Raw genomic sequence first — 16,253 nt, forward strand, 5'->3', positions numbered from 1 at the left:
AATAACTGAGAAAAAGATAGGAGTGTCATTTGTAAAAGCTGTTAAATTGCCACCAAAAATTGTAAGCTGGATGGAGAAATGACACGGAAGGAAAAATGAAGCAAATGCATACCTGTCGTTCCGGAGCATTTCTTGAAAATGGGACTAGATGATGGACAGGGTGGAGGAGAAATGGAGCTGAGGAAGGAAAGGGCTCGGCCGGGCGACAGGAGCTGGTCACCACAAAAGCTTTACCCGGGAGCCTCTGTGGGCTGCGGGAGGAAAATGGTTTTGTGTGTCTCCAAAAACACAAACCCATCGATCCATCTTTTTTGTTTGTTTCTGAATAATACATCCTCCTCTGTCTTGGAGGGAGCTTATTTATATGGAAATGGCACTAAGGAGCCAGGCACAGGCAGCTCGCTCCTCTCCGGGCTCGGGGCTCCGGAGGGAACTTCTTGCCAGGAAGGAGTTTGCAGGATGGGCTCCCACTGACAAACTTCGGGGGAAACGAATTGCAAACAGCCTGGAGAAAGGCGTGCCGACCTCTGCAAGAGCCTCGCCCCAAGGCTCGCGCTTGCACGCTGCCCGTGGGGTGCAGGTGCCAGTGGGACGTCTCCAACAGCAGCAGGACATTGCCCTGCGCACGTCCCCTCTGAGCCATTCCCGGCCCCACTGGCCCCTGAGCATGCCAATGAAGCCAAACGGCGCTTCGCTTAATTTAAGGCCATTAATAAATGGATCTGCCAGGGAAGCAGAGTGTGTTTTGGGCACAACTCCAAAGCGTTACAGCATTAAAGCCTGCAGGGTGTGGGTGCGGGACGGCTCTCGCGTGCCCACCCCAGTCCTCAGCAGCACTGGCAGCATCTGGATTGCCTCAAGTTAAATAAGCAGAGGGTGCTGGGGGACGTGTCTCAGCCGGGGTCCTCCCGCTCTAGGACCCGAAGGCCCTGGCAGGTCTCAACTCGCTGCAGCCGAAGGTTGAGCTGAGGCTTCTTCAAACGCAAATCAATCAGCAAAACCAATCAAGCACCATTTTCTGATGCGAAAGCATCACTGTATGGACGTAGAAGCACATTTTTAGGCATGAACGCTGCTTCAGAATGCCACTTTTATATTTTTCACGTGGTGATTGTCTAGCAGATATTTCCCTTAAGTCCCCGGAGCTGAAATCCCGGTGCTAGATGAGATGTCGCCATTTGTATTAGGGAAGTCATTGAAACCAGTTCTTTCTCAAATGTTTTATTTGAAAACACACTTGTACACCCAGGTACAACAAAAGCAGGTGCTCAGAGGGTCGTCATTACCAAATTGTGGTATTTGTCGTGGCTGTCTCAAACACTGGGTGTTGGAATACTTCTTTTCAGCTGGAAACATCTATGATTAAGCTGCAGCCAGTAAGAAAAGTAGCAGAAATTGCATTTCCAGCTCCACAATTTAGCAGATCAGTGGGTGAGCACCTCTGGCTCGGACCACCGCGTGGCTTGGAAGTTTCTCCTGAAAAACAAAGCAGCGCAAGACACCAGGTTTTGGGGAACAATTCAGCCTGCAGAAAATATAAAACCGGGGAGGAAAATGAGGTGGGGGGAACCTTCCCAGCTGCAAACGTCCCCCACGTCCTCCTGCAGCCTCGGGGCCATGTAGCCCCTCCGCTCCTCGGCCTGTGGCTCACCGCTTCTGCCCTCTCATGTCTGGTCACATCACTCTAAATCAAAAGTTGTAAAGGGAAGGAGTGTTGGACGGATGAAAATGCAAGGAAATAATAGCAAGGGTGCTTCTTTTTCAGGGTTGAGAGGAAAGACGGGGAAGAGGGAGGGAGGAGGTGTTTCCAGATACCCCATCCCTTTAGAGAGCGCACAGGATTCAAATGGTCGGAGTGATCTTGACAGGCTAAAAACCCAATCTGCTGGAAATCATATACCTCAAATAACATGCTATTGCTGCTGATCGTCCCTGTATTTTAGGGCTGAATAGATACAGTATTAAATTCATCTTGAGTTCTCATTTGCCACCAGTTTGACAAGGTTTGATGGAGTTTGAAAGGCTTTTACTGAAAAGGAAAGGTCGTAGGAGGAGTGAGGTTTGGTGGGTTTTCTCAAGGGCTGAGCAGCGCCCGCTCGAGGCCCCCAGGTGCCGGGGTTGCTCTGCCACGCGCCCCGGGTGCCACCCGGGAGAGAAGCCGAGGATTATATTTAATTAATTGAAATACTGATGAATAGTACCTTTACTGCTATAACGACACTCAGGCCTCCCCAGCGCTTTAAGCACTGAGCCTTCCAACAATGTTGTGAAGTGATAAAGTTCTGTTTACCTACAGGCAAACCCCGTCATTTACTGCCCTGCCCTCCCTCGGCCGCAAGCTCTGGTGTCCCTGCGCTCAGGGGACGCCGTAGCTTGTCCCTCAGCTGAACGAAAGGTGAACAAATCCGCCTGCACAGGCCACCTCACGCTTGGAGAAACCCTAACCTAGCGGCTGCCTCCGGTGGCCCCCAGCGCGGGCTCTCCCCCGCCGGCCCCTCGGGGCGCAAGCAACGCCGGCGCGGCACGGCCACCCCGCGCGGCCTCGTCCCTGTGGGGCGCGGGGCCCCCGCCGCGGGGCCTCCTCCTCCGCCACCCCGAGGGCTCGCTGCCCGTCCCCTCTGCGCAGACCCCGCCCCGGCTGGGCGCGGCCCCGCGCGCGCCGCCGGTTGCGCGGGCCTCGCCTCGCGCGCCGCCCCGGGTGCCGGCGCACGCGCCCCCGTGCACCTGCGCCGCCTCCCTGCGCAGGCGCGCGGCGCCGCGCGGCGTTTCCCGGGCAACCGAGTGACGCGGCCCGGTGGCCGTTAACTGTCGCGCGGCGCCGCGCGGGAGAGCGTCGTCCTCTGAGGCGGCTGAGGAGAGGGGCCTGTCCTCGCCCCCCGCGGCGCCTTGAGGAAGGAGGTGGGGGGGGGGGGGTTAGGCTGGTCCCCGGAGTTTGGGAGGTGGGAGGCCCTTGGCGTGAGGACGGCAGGGAGGGGAGGTTGTGCTGTTGTTAAAAATAGGTATAAGGGAAGTTTTATTTGTAGCGAAACCCTTCAGAGGGAGGTGCTCTGGCTTTGGGTGTTCCCCAGGAGACTGGTTAGGTTTTAGGTGTCCCGGCCCCTCAGGATTTATTTCTGTGGTTTGAGGGGCTGCTGAGGGGAATGAGACCCTATGTAATGTTAGCTAGCAGCAGATTCTTCTGCTGGGCTACCCTTTAGAAAATTAAAAAGACTTGCTTCAGAGTTTGGGCAGCAGTGTTTTCATGACTGGGAAACTAGATTTTTTAATAACTTGGGGAGTAAAAACACCAACGTTCCCATTCTGGAACAATGCCAGTACCAGATGCATCTAAAAACCACAGAGTTGAGGCACCTGTGGTAGCAAATGCAGGTGGGAGCAGCAGACTTAAGGCACCTGTGGTACCAAATACACTGAAGTGCAGTAGAGTCAAGGCACCTGTGGTACCAGATCCACCTAAGAACAGCAGAATCAAGGTGCTGGCAGCCACTAAAGTATTGAATCCTCGAGATTTTGTGTGCATTCAGGCTTTGCCTGGCTTTGCTCAGAAGGAAGGAAAGGTCTTGGCCAGAAGCAGAACAATTTACAGAAGCAGTGAACCTCCAAGAGAACAAGTGTTCTGGGAAAACTATCATAGGAGGCAAAAGCAATTCACTCAGGGGCTCTTCACCCCCGCTGGGAAGCCTTATCGGGAGCTTGGAGAGCTTCTCTACACAGACCCGAAGAAACTCACCCTCTACTCTTTGGGGCAGCTTGCACAGGTAGGCCTGACTTCCCTGGTTCCACTTTAAATAGAAAAGCAGGGAGGCTTTTCTTCTTGGTAAATTGCAAGCCCCTGTTTCCAGGGAAGGGAATCATTATTTCTCTTTAAAGAAATGTTTGAAACAATATTCCATGCCTTCTTGTGAATAATCACAATCTGATATAATCTTTGATGATGCTACAGAGCATTTGTAAATAAAGCGGGACTGCTTTGATGTGTATGTTGTGATTTGGGAACTGGATTTTGAAACTGGTCTTTAAAGTTCTTAATGAGAGCACTTAAAATGGAGGAGAGACAATAGCAGGCCAATGAATGAAAAGGAAAACATGAGATCATGAGAATGTACTTAAGGGAAAATAGTCAGGGAAAGGTAACAAGTCTTGAAAATGGAAGGAGAGGAATCATATTGAGGGCATGAGGGTAAAGGATGGGTTGAAAAGCAGGAATGATAAATGGTGGGAGTTGAGGGGTGGGTAAAAAGGTCAAAAGTTGAGCATAAGAACGGTATAAAAAGTAAAGTGTTCGTGATAAACTTACATAAGTAGGGATGGCTTTGGAGGTAGTGGATTAATTATTTTGTATTTTACTTTGTATCTGTATTTGGGTTTCAGGAAGGTGTAAGGGGATTACCCAGGTGTGTCTGTGACAGTTTGATTGTTTGCGTGGTTGTTATCTCCTGGTCTCCTTAGTCCTGCATGCCCACTAACTTCGTGGGTCTTGAACTGTCTCAAGTTGCTTTTAAGTCAAGCCTGAATCATTAAACCACAGGGACAAGAACTCCATCACTGATGCTTGAGATGAGCTCGCAGTGTTCTGCCATTTGTTTTCTTTTCCTCAACGCTGTTGGCTCATGCAAGGAGATCTGAAGCTCTCTGAGCTTCTGTGCTGTTTTGTGCAGAGAGCAATTTTCCTTGTGAAAACAGAGTGGAGAGTCTCCAGCCTATCTGCAACATCAGTCTCTGTGACTTTGAGCCTACGCTTTGTTATGTCCTTTCTAATGGAGTGCCCAAGGGATAGTCTCTGACAGCTGCAGCAGAAGCAGTGTGGTTATTCAGGGTAGGCAGAAGAGATTCTGTCCACCCACTACTTAATTTTCTGCTCTGATTGTGTGTGTTGCATTCAGAGCTTAAAGTTTTACATCAAGTGTTTTAAGCTCTGAATAGACAATGGGCGGCATTCACTTCATTTTTACATACTACCTAAAGCAGCAGCTTGCCGGCAGTCTTCATTCAGAGGCATGTTTCTGTAAATTAGTCAACACCCAGCAAGCTTTGCCAGTGTTCTTGTTTTAACCCTTAACTTCTGAAACATCTTTCCTTCTGAATATTAGAAGTTGCTTTAAAGATTTTTCAGCTGCAGATATACTATTTAAAATTCTGATAATCCTGAAAATGTTGGTTAGTTTGTGGCAGTGGTTGTTGTTTTGGTATTGAAAAATGATGTCAGGATTTGATCCTTAAGGATGCTCTGAAACCCAGTTGGAACTCAGCTACTTAACTTGACCAAATTAAAAGTATACAGTTTACACAGAAAATAAACTATATGTAGGTCACTAAACGTGTGATTGTGGCTTATGCTTTAGATTCATGAAGCTATCACAGGGGATGTAGTCACGCTTGCCATTCCTTTTTGTGGAGAGCATGGCTAAAAGCACCACATAGTCTTGAAAATCTCAGACTAACGATTTTTTTTCCTTTTCCTAAAAGGTAATGGTTACTAAGCTGAAAAACTAAAAAAACTAAAAAAACAAAAAAAAATTTTCCTGGCAATGAATCTGACCTGTCCTCTGCTTCCCTCCATCCCCACAGACTGGGGAGGGATTTCATGCTGCTCACACACCAAATCTCACTATTTAAGCTGCCAGTGTGCTCTGCAGAAATCTATTTATGCGTTTTTCAGAGATACTAGAACAGAAATGTATTTCTACAGCCTAATTCTAAAAATACTTTGTATTACCTGTATTTTTGGTTGATATGGGTTATTTACCCCATTCCCACCCACACCTAGCAGTCCCTATAATATTTTGAATAACTGAGAAGATTGTAGATACTGGATATGTCTAATTATAAGTGTCTGAGAGGGTAACATTCCTGGCAGTAAAAATCATGATCTCTGATTAATGCATTTGCACTCATCTCTGCCTTCTGAGTTAGCGTTTTCGTCAGCCACAAGTACAGCTGATGATTTGCCATGAAGAATGACAGTAAAATTTGTAAACAACAAGATGATGATAAAAGCTCTGTGAATTCAATGGGACTTGAGTATGCTAATATCTGCTGGCAAATGCTACTTTCTAAACTGATACTATTTTAAAAAATAGATTATTAAGAGCTAAAAACATTTGAGTAAGTATGCTGGGATGGTTATACAAAATGATATGGGCATAGGATATTATATGTAATAATTGCACATTTAGGATGCTTTTGTATATACTTGATGGCAACAAATGTTTTCAGAAAAGCTGTATGTTCATGGATGCTTTTTGTGTCTTTGTTAAGTAAATTTGGTATCTGAAAACGTAGAGCTGATATTTGACTGTTCTCGCTGTTGCATTGGAAACTGCTGTTCTGTAGTCACACAGAGAATGTGGTATCTGTCTTACAGTGAAAACATTAAGTAAAGCTGGGCCAAACAATTGCATTCCACTGCAACCCACTGGAACAAAATAAATCCCTTCCTAAACTACAAGCGATACCGGTAAGGGATGGGGGAAGCTCAGGAAGTGTAGCATTTTTGTTTAAAAACCAACCAAACAACAAAATCCCACCAAAAACCCCCAAAACCCACAACAAGGAGGCTTCTTTTACCCATCCTGTATTATCCAAGCATAATTGAGTGGCTAGCTTTCACAATGATGTGGATTTTGTGACCCTTATGGCTTTAAATTGCCAGTTATCCCAACTTTTATCCCCAATAGTGTCTCAGTGTTTTCAGATGTGCTTTATATGTGGTGACTTTCTACATGTGTAATCTGCTCCCTGCCACTATCTTTACTAGAAGAACCCTGAGAAGTTGAATGGGCCATATATTTTAACCAGAGCAGCTACACTAAGCATCTTCCCAATGGATTTCAGGTTCTTGCCTTTTCAAAACTTGTTGGGGGGGCAGGGGACGAGACTCCCTGAGGGGCTGCCTGGTTCTGCGTTGCGTTCCTATCAGTCCATACTCATACAGTGAGATAGTCCTTTGAGCTTCCATTACAAATAATTGGAAGTTACTTGAGTTTTTTCCCCCCTTCTCTCTCAAAGGTCGGGTGCGCATTGCAGACAGTACTGATTCATTGAAAGTCAAAGAATGTAGCTATCTAGACAGTATTTTTTTTGTAAGTGTTCAGAGCAATGTGTTAAAGGTCTCTTTCTTATTCCTTAATGTAACGGTGCATGGTGATGTTAGTCACCTTTTATCATGTTTATATAGCTTCTTTCCCTTAATTGCTATGACAAATTCATTTGCAAAACCTCTGAGTTTGCTTGTAGACTTTTTACATGAAAGAAAGGTGGCCTTTCTGACCAAGCCCTAAAACCAATCCAAGTCCACAAAATCTTGAGTATTATTAATGTCAAAGCCTGCTCTGTACTTGTCATAAAATTCTGTTCTGTAATTCTGTGCTTTGGGTAAATAGGTCACAAGATAAGATTGACAACAGCATCAGCAATGAAAGGTTTTAAGCTGGAAACTGGAGAAGAAAACGGAGCAATTTCTTTCAAGAGAAATTACACTGATGTTATTTGTTATTGCTGCAGTTAAAGATCTGTCAGGGTTTCCAATTTAAAACCTTGCTTTCCAGAAAACTAAAAACATGTATTTCAAGGCAGAACTTATAATGCAAAGAACCTTTTTCCTGCCAGGTCTCTGATGCAAGGTCAGTCATAATTCCTTACTGCTCTGGGAAGAGCAGGAAAACGTTAGTGGTGGGTTGTCTTCCTAGTGTCTCCAAAATGGAGAAACTGGTCAGGCCAGACTACACGGGTGTAGTGACACTCCTAATGCTTTCCAGATTGAGTAACAAATATATGGTCATTGATCAACCCCGGTCTCACAGCTGCATCTAAGAAGTGCTATGCCTGAGTCATTTTTAAAAAAAAAAAAAAAAACAAACAACTTTATTATAGATTTAGAAGAAGCTTCAGAAATACTTTGAAACTTCCTATTTGAAGAATGTGAAATTTCAACAAAATGCTAGTGAGAGAGAGGATAGCACAATATTTCTTTCCGTTAACTACTCAACTGGCTTTGAAAGTGAAAAGCTACAAAATACTAATGCTTTCTAGAGTATTTTTTTCTGCATTAGCTGTATGAGGTAGAATATAAGGCAGCGGGTAGAATATAAGGCTGTTATTCAGAAGTGCCAAAGCATTGATAGTGATGTTCAGATTCAAGTATCTCTTGGGGTATTTTGGTAGATTGTTGGCTGGTGAAATTGGACCCTTCCACATCTTTCTACTGCTTGCTAGAGGTGGTCTCAAAGTCTTTTACCAACAAAGTCTTTGTTGGTAAACATTTGAGTATCTCTTTATCAATTAAAAAATGCATATTGGCAGCATGAAGGTGAGAATTTTGAGATGTGCTTGATTTGCAGGGGTTAATTCATATTTGATTTAAGGTTGTGGGGGTTTTTTTCCCTTATTTGTACTGGTTTGCCAGGCTCATCTTGCATGACAGTCTGTCAGCTCAGGAATTACAATGTTTATAAGGGCTGGTGTTTTGGACAGAACAAAGGGAACAAGCAAGAACCAGGGTACAGAAGAGATTGTAGCAGTGAGAGTCATGCTTTCAGCTTCTCCAGTGATCCAAATTTATCTTGTTTGTCCTTGTGCATTTCTGATGAAAAATTGGGAATGAAGATGAGAAACACAAAATTATGCCCAAGTTCTTTTTTCGTTTTTTGAAGCTATGATGGAAGTGCATGCCCCCCTATGAAAATCAGTGTGAAAACTAAAAGCATCTGCAAAACCATGTTTGTCTTTACCCTTCCACTGCAATAGCTATATGGATTGTGTCATGGCTTGCATAATCTTGGTTATCTGTTGCAGATCATGAACAAAATAGATTTCCTGAGTGCAACGCAGTTAATATGGGAAACTTCTAATTTTCAATAAATTATTCCTCTCTTTTTTGCTTTTTCTTGCTTTCTAAAGTCACAACAGTTTACAGCTGGCCATAAGCCTACATGCTAGAAATGCTCCAGGACAGAAGAGAAAGAAATAGGTTGTGCAAGAAAAGTCAGTAGTTGGAAAACTGCCCTTTATCAATTGACTACGGTTTATCACTTTGCTATTGCCAAAACGTATTAGTGATGTTAAGTACAGAGCATGTAAAACAAAAAAAACAGGTGCAAGCACAGTGACACTGTGATTACAATTTCAGAGTTCATAGTGTCAGAAATTGTAAGAATTGTAAGGAAGATTCTACTGCTTGTTATGGAAATGACAGGGTGCGTCGTTTTCTGCCTCTGAGAGACCTGGCTGAATGTACATTAAGGAATGTCTGAAGGACTTTGTTAGCAGTGTGTGATGCTTCCATTTGAAAGCCTACCATACAATGGGTATACAGGTATGCCGGACTTAGGTTTCCGTGGAGATTTCTTGTACCTAATTAACATAGGTGGATTTTGCAGATAGTTTTTCTTTGGCTAACCTTCTCTAGTTTCCTTTTCTTGTTTTTGTTAGGTAAGAGTGTCGTGGGGTTTTTTGTTTGTGTGTTGTTTTTTTTCTTTGTTAACCAGATACAAGCTGAGGTGTTTGGTTTTTTTCTTCTTTCTGGAGTGAACATACAGGGAAGTAGCTGTTCCGCTCAGTGTATGGGGGGAACTAACTGTGGGTGTTATACCAATGACTTTTCTTACAGGCTCCATAACCTCTATTGATAGCTTATGTGTGCAAGCTCTCAGCACGGTAATCATCAGGCAGAACAGAATTCATGCACGTTATCCATCTGAGGTGACATCTTTGCGTCACTTCTCATGATGAAAGCTGACGTACACTTCCAGCTTTCACCAGGGTCACTGCTAGCAACAAGCAAGTGAAACTCTGGTTGTACATGTTTTATGGATAATGTTGATTTCCAGTAAATAGAATGAGTTATTCAAGTATTTTTTTAACTGTCTTCTGTATCCTTGAACTATGTTAGCAAGCATAATGCTACACTAATTTTCCTTTTTAAAAATAGTAACAGATGTGTTTCTTGTTGCAAAAGACAAACTCAGAGGATGTTTGGAAATGAACAGCCTAATGGCGTGTCTCTCTCTCATATGACGTTCTTTTCACCCATCCAAGGAGGCATTGATCCACCAGACATTTGCAATGAAAAGATAATGTACCATTATATTGCTGCTTTTATGTACACGTTATTAAATGTTAGTAACCCTGAATGCATAAGGTTTGAGGGTGTATTAGAAAGTGGTTAATAAGCAGACTGTGGATAATTTGGCTATGGATTAAGAGAAGAGGGTAGAGCTTTAGGTGACTGAACTAGTGGTCTGGAGCAGTTTGGTTATGTGAGAGTGGTACTAAAAGGAGGAGTGGAATGAAAGATAAACAGAAGCTGTGAAGTGAGGTGATAGATAATGATGTTGTCATAGATAGAACCAGAACAGAGCAAATGATATAAGAAGGAAAATTCAATTTTAGACATATTTTATCAAATTTGGATATGTGCTTGAATTGCAATAGCAGATAGTTTTCTGTCTTCTTCAACATGTTACATCAGATTAGGCTGTTAGACCATATGCTGGCTACTGTCAGTTTTATTAATTAAGCTCATTCCCCTTTGTTAGCCTGAACCATAAATATATTTCTTTTAACTTGGGCTTAATTTTGAAGAGCCCTTACTAAAAGTTGAAAAATGTCAGTCACCATTTTTAGGAACTAAAATTCGTATTTGTACATGTCCATGGACAAAACAGGGAAATATTACATCATATTGCAGTAATTCTAACAAGAGGATAACAACATTGCCAATCAAGTATTTGAGATTATTTAGCAGGCATAGTGAAGCTGTTGTTGATGTAGAATTTCTGAATTTCATTTTTTTATTCTTATCTGTGACTTACTCTGCCACGGTAGTCACGTGTCTGTTAGAAATTCTTGGCTATTTGAGAAAAGCAGCAGTCTTTCAGTGCTGAAGTAGTTGGTTTTATTACTGTTAACCATAACATGTAAGCACTTGTGTACTGAGAGTTTTGTTGAAATGTTTTTCTTCATGGCCTTGTGAGACTGACAATCATTACCTTTCTTGTACCTTTGGAGAAAGTGACTTAGAAAAGTGAATTAACTTAGCTAATTGTATATGGAAAATGTAAACCTGGTATTGTGGTGAAGAACTTTCTGTTCCTGAGCTCTTGGTTTTTCCTGCAGGTGTTCTTGCTTTGTCTTTTAGAGTGTGAAACAAAAATGGTGATATAAATGAGACTAGAGATAGGGCATATGCTTACGGAACTATATTTTTCAGATCGGGCTTTTTTTATTTGGTTAAGAGTGATACTTTCCAACATGAATATTAAATGTTAGGTGCTAATCCTGACCTGAGCCTAACTACGTGAAAATGTTATGGTCTATAAAAATAAAGGCTTTATGATCACTGAATTAGTTTGGCATATCTCTGGAACAGCAGCTAACTGGTAAGGTCCACACAATCTTCACGCTATTAAGTTCAAAACAGTCTAATCAATTTCAAAAGTTCAATTTCTGTTCCTAAAGGCTGCTTCCGAAATGAATTAAGGGAAGCATATCAAATGTAATAATGCATTGTTATTAAGGTTTTAGTAAACTTGCCAAATGTCAGGCTGCTGGTATAGTCATGGTGCATTACACTTCTGTGATTACAGCTTGAGTTGTCATTATAGCGAATTGCATTGCTCACCTAGGTTTGGGAATTGATCTGCAATATCATGCCTGGGGCAGGAGAGAAGTGTGTTACAAAGGTTACATTTTACAGTGAATATTCAAAACATTAGATTTTTAACAGGTTTAAGGTCTGCTTCTCTTAAATAGTGCATACAAATACTCTGTAGGTTACATAATGAAAGAAATAGACTATTCCTTGTATTTAAGAACCTAGTGCTCCCCTGGCTGCAGTGTGGCAGTTAAAAATGACTTTTGCTAACTGGTAATACTTTGTCAAATGGTCACTTTTGGGAGAGAATAGGAAAAAACATTTTGAGATTTGACTAGAAGTGCTATGTAAGAAATAAATGATTGTTACTGTTTATGGATATGATCAGTTTAGGACTTGCATTGGACAGTAAGGTTAACACTCTTTGTAATTCATGGATGAGTTTCTGGTTCCTACTCTTTTGTGTCACTCTGATAGCACAAAGGAATGTTAATGCTGATCTTACCAGACACTGAAGGATTTCTCTAATGTAATGTTCAGTGAGTTATGTTAGGAATGAATGTATGTGTACCAGAAATGTAAGAAGATGTTTCAGGTGGGAAAACCAAGCTCTTTTGCGCACATGGAACTTGGAAACCTCTCTGTGTATGTGATCAGTAGTAGGAAGTGGTAGGTATTTAATTAGGGGTAAGGGAGCATGGACAACGTGGAGATTTTTATATTCACATGGCGAGGGGGAAATCGTAAGTGATATAGAAATGCAGGACTAGAATTGTAGATAGGTTGGGTTGTGCTCGTTTCTAGGATGGAGAATATATTTATAGATCAGTTTTAGCCCAAATGATGCCACAAGCACTTTGCAGGCTGAATGTAGAAGTCATATCAGCCATCCCTGGTTAACTGTGGTCAACAGAGCAGAGCAATACAACCTGAGTGTTCAGGATAGAAAGTGATGAAGAATAATGTATCCGGTTGAAAAACGAGAGGTGAACTTAAGTGAGCAGACAGCAGTTCAAGCAAGTTAAAGTTTAGCCAATTCCTTGATAATTCCCCCCAAACATTACATGACAGAGGAGGAATCATCCTTCTCATATAGAAAATAATAGTTTCAGGGTAAGTTGATCTGAATGCAAGAACTTTGAAATGTGTTTTTAAATTGGAATATTTCTCTGTGCAGGCAAAATGAATGAAGACATTCAGCAGTGAGGGGAAAAAGCATAATAATTAAAGCTTGAGTTTGGCTTGCAGAGGAAAAACCATTTGTGTAAAATCACATTGGTGATGTTTCACTTTCCTTGAGACTGTAGAATGATGTGTCTTAAATTGCAAGCAGTGGAAGGCAGCACTTTCCATGGCTAGAGTAGCTTCCCATTATTCATGAAATGCCTATAGAAAGTGTTGAATGCACAACAGCAATGGGGGGGAGGACTGTAAGCAGGGAGAGAAGGACATAATGGAATGTCACCACATTCCTTGTAGTATAATGTGACCTTTCCATTAAATTAATGTTATGCTATTTGCAACAGAAGGAGAGCTAAGATAGAGGGTATTTTTAGGGGACAATAGTCAAGTTAATTAGGCAGCTATATAACTGTCACTCTTTACATTAAGAGCTCAAAAGCAGGGTTTGGGGAAGGAGGTAGTAGTTATAAAGTTACTTTGGATTCTATTTATTTTGAAAAAGGGGTTACTTTGTGTTATTTGTGAAAACTAGGCTGTGACATTGTTTGTGGTATTGTAGCCTGGAACGTGTTTTTCTGGTGTATTAAGAGGGAGGTTTTAACTTAATTCCTCAATGACTTACTGCTAAAAGGTTTCTGTGTGCTCTCTGCTAATCTACTGGGTACAAAACACAGATTCCACAGTCCTTATTGGTGTGGAACCCTCAGATATTTCATATGCCTGTCTATCAACCTCAGTGGAGTAATCATGGAGTAAGGCACAGTGAATCAGTGCTAGATTTTGGTCTGTAAGCATTTAACTTCATACACACCTTCACAATTTCATTTAAAGGTCAAAAGATGCTTCATAAGGCTGTTGTGACATATTTAAATTTGTAATCGGTCATTCATACGCTGCATCCATTACAAATCTTCCCTTTTTAAGAATGACTGTGACTTTTTAGTAAGTTTCCTTACTCATAAAAAGCAAATTCTAGCTGTATTACATAGGGCTCCAGATAACAATCCATATGTTTAAAATAGAGATGGCAAAGCTGTTGGTTATTTATAATATTTTCTCTGCTGCAATTAAAGTTAATTAAATTAAAGATGGGTTACAGAGCCCACGGAAGCCTCTGGCCAATCCTAGTTGCTGTGAGTGCACTCTACTGTGTCTTTGGCCTTGAGCTAATGCCTGTGGCACTTCTGGGAGGGTGAAATCATGTCATTCCTCATCTGTTAGAGCAGTCCTTGGACTGCAGTACTTCAGTCTGAAATATATTTACTTCAACAGTTTTGGCTTCAGTGCTTCATTTCACTCCTGCAGGTGCAACCAATGGTTCTCGGTGATCAGATAGCCTCATTTGTCTTCCATACTGAGGATCCTGATCTGTCCAGGATTCCTAGGCAGCACCCGCTATGTGTCAATGTTTCCCTCTCAGTGCTTCAGGAACCCTGTTATTGAACTCTGCTCTGTCTCCGTTGATTCCTCCCTCTCCCCTCAAAGTCATTCTTTAACTGCCTGTACCCATTGAATCTGTTAGCTCCCAGTTCAGACAGAGGAAGACTTACAGCTTTATTAGATAACAAATGATCCTCATAGCTAATTGTTTGCCCTGCTGTTTGGGGAGCTATTTATTTTAAGAACAAACGAAGTTATCTCGTAACTATAGCCTAAAAATAAAGGATAAATGTTATCTTTTTTTCCACTGGAGAGTTAAAGGCAGAAAGTCAAACCTGTTGTGTCTGACAATTTGAGAATAAGACTCACACATATGGTTCATGCCTCCAATTCCCTCATGACTAGACTGATACCTTCTGTATTTGTGGTACTGTCTGACCCCAGCTGCCAGGTGCTCCTGGTCATCTTGATCTGTGCTCTGCCAACTGGCCATGTTGGATATGTCAGAGAGGCTGTGACACAGTACTGCAGGTGGTGAATATCATCTTGTGGAGCCTACATGCAAAACATTCCCCACAAGTCACACGTGAGAGCCCAGCAGCAATGTTCCCCTCCTGGCACGTAACCTACTGCCAGACACATGCCTGAATACAGGGGAATAGGAAATAGTAAAGGTCTGGAATTCTGGTCACTGGTAACTCTTAGGACTAGTACTTTCTTGCAGGTGTAATGATATCGGCAGGTTCGTTGGCTGGCTGGTGAAGAATGGTGTGACTGCCATTGGTTCACAGTGGTCAAGTATGACAACCTTAAGCCACAACATTGTGGCAGTTTGCTACTGACAAAGATTTTTGCCCAGAACAGACTGAAATAGATGGATTGTAATCAATCTTCAGTGTAATGACATCATAACAGTAGGACTGAATTTAAAGAGAGTTTATATTCCCTTCCTAAATGTTTTCTAAAGCTGGTATTTACTGCTCTACTTAGTGTTGATCAGTTATGCCGGAGCTAGAAGTATTTATGACTTTTATACATGGCATTTATTACGTTGATAAGATAATTGAAAATCTGTAACAAATGTCGTGTAATTACAAAACAAACATATTCTAGTCTAATTCCATTGTGACGGTTTTCAAAACTTGGAAACTGATCTCCCTCTAGTTCTGAACCTGTTTTCCAAAGTGAGCAGATTGTTCAAATAAAGGATCTGTTCAGTTGTACAATGGAAGCCTTTTCTCTAAGGAAGCTTCTCAAATACATAGGACCAACACAGTATTAGCTTAGAGCATATGGTTAAAACATTCTGTCCTTTATGCTGCTTTACCTTGTTGATACTTTGTCTTAGGGTTATGTATTTATGTATTCAAGAAACTGAGAGCCTTTGTACTATAATAGAAACACATTTAACTTTTCTGTTAACACCTGCAGCAGGTGATAGGTTATCTACAGATATCTACCACACACTGCTTCAATTTTTTTTTTATTAGGTTACCCTGAAATGTTAGAAATTAATTCCTGGAGTCAGTGTCAGCTAAACTGACAGTGGATCAAAGCTGTGAGACAAATTGCTCATTACAGTTCAGGGAGCTGAATCCTCTGAGCAGACAGATGTACCATCACTGGAGGGTTCTCAGGCACTTCATCCGCAAGCTCTGCCTTGACAAATGCTGCCATTGTTGGTGAAGCTCATAGGTGGATTTCAGTAAAATAAGCTCATTTTAAAATCCCATCAAAGGCATTGCTATGTCTTGGAATTGTTTTTTGTTTGGTTGGGTTTGTTTCTTGTCACCCTGTTTAGAGCTTGTGTCACTATGCAACAGCCTGAACTATAAACAATGATGTTAATCCATGAAAAATGAGAAATTAAACTGTGGCAGGATCCTAGTGATCCCTATCTAGGTTCATCAGTGAAAGCTTTATTTTTTTTTTTTCCTGGCTTTTTCTAAAAGCTTAGCAGCACGGAATCCATTCAACTTTGCTGTCTGACAGCCAGAAATCACTCTTGCTGACAAGTGAGCTCACTTCATCTTTTAGTGAAAGCAGATAAAAACAGATTCTTAAAAAAAAAAAAAACCAAACTCAACAAAAAAGCCAA

The 16,253-nt window shown here is 42.0% G+C and overlaps 1 protein-coding gene across 1 annotated transcript in view; it reads left to right on the forward strand.

The window, feature by feature from the left end:
* Positions 1-2,812: 2,812 nt before the first annotated feature.
* CCDC60 (coiled-coil domain containing 60) overlaps positions 2,813-16,253 on the forward strand; it is a 65,415-nt gene continuing 51,974 nt past the window's right edge. Inside the window, exon 1 of the mRNA XM_075167277.1 lies at positions 2,813-3,758. Coding sequence (XP_075023378.1) covers positions 3,309-3,758 — 450 coding nt within the window. The 5' untranslated portion in view covers positions 2,813-3,308. The remainder of the gene's footprint in view (positions 3,759-16,253) is intronic.

This window comes from Calonectris borealis, chromosome 18, assembly GCF_964195595.1.
Source record: "Calonectris borealis chromosome 18, bCalBor7.hap1.2, whole genome shotgun sequence".
In the NCBI taxonomy this organism is placed as follows: domain Eukaryota; kingdom Metazoa; phylum Chordata; class Aves; order Procellariiformes; family Procellariidae; genus Calonectris; species Calonectris borealis.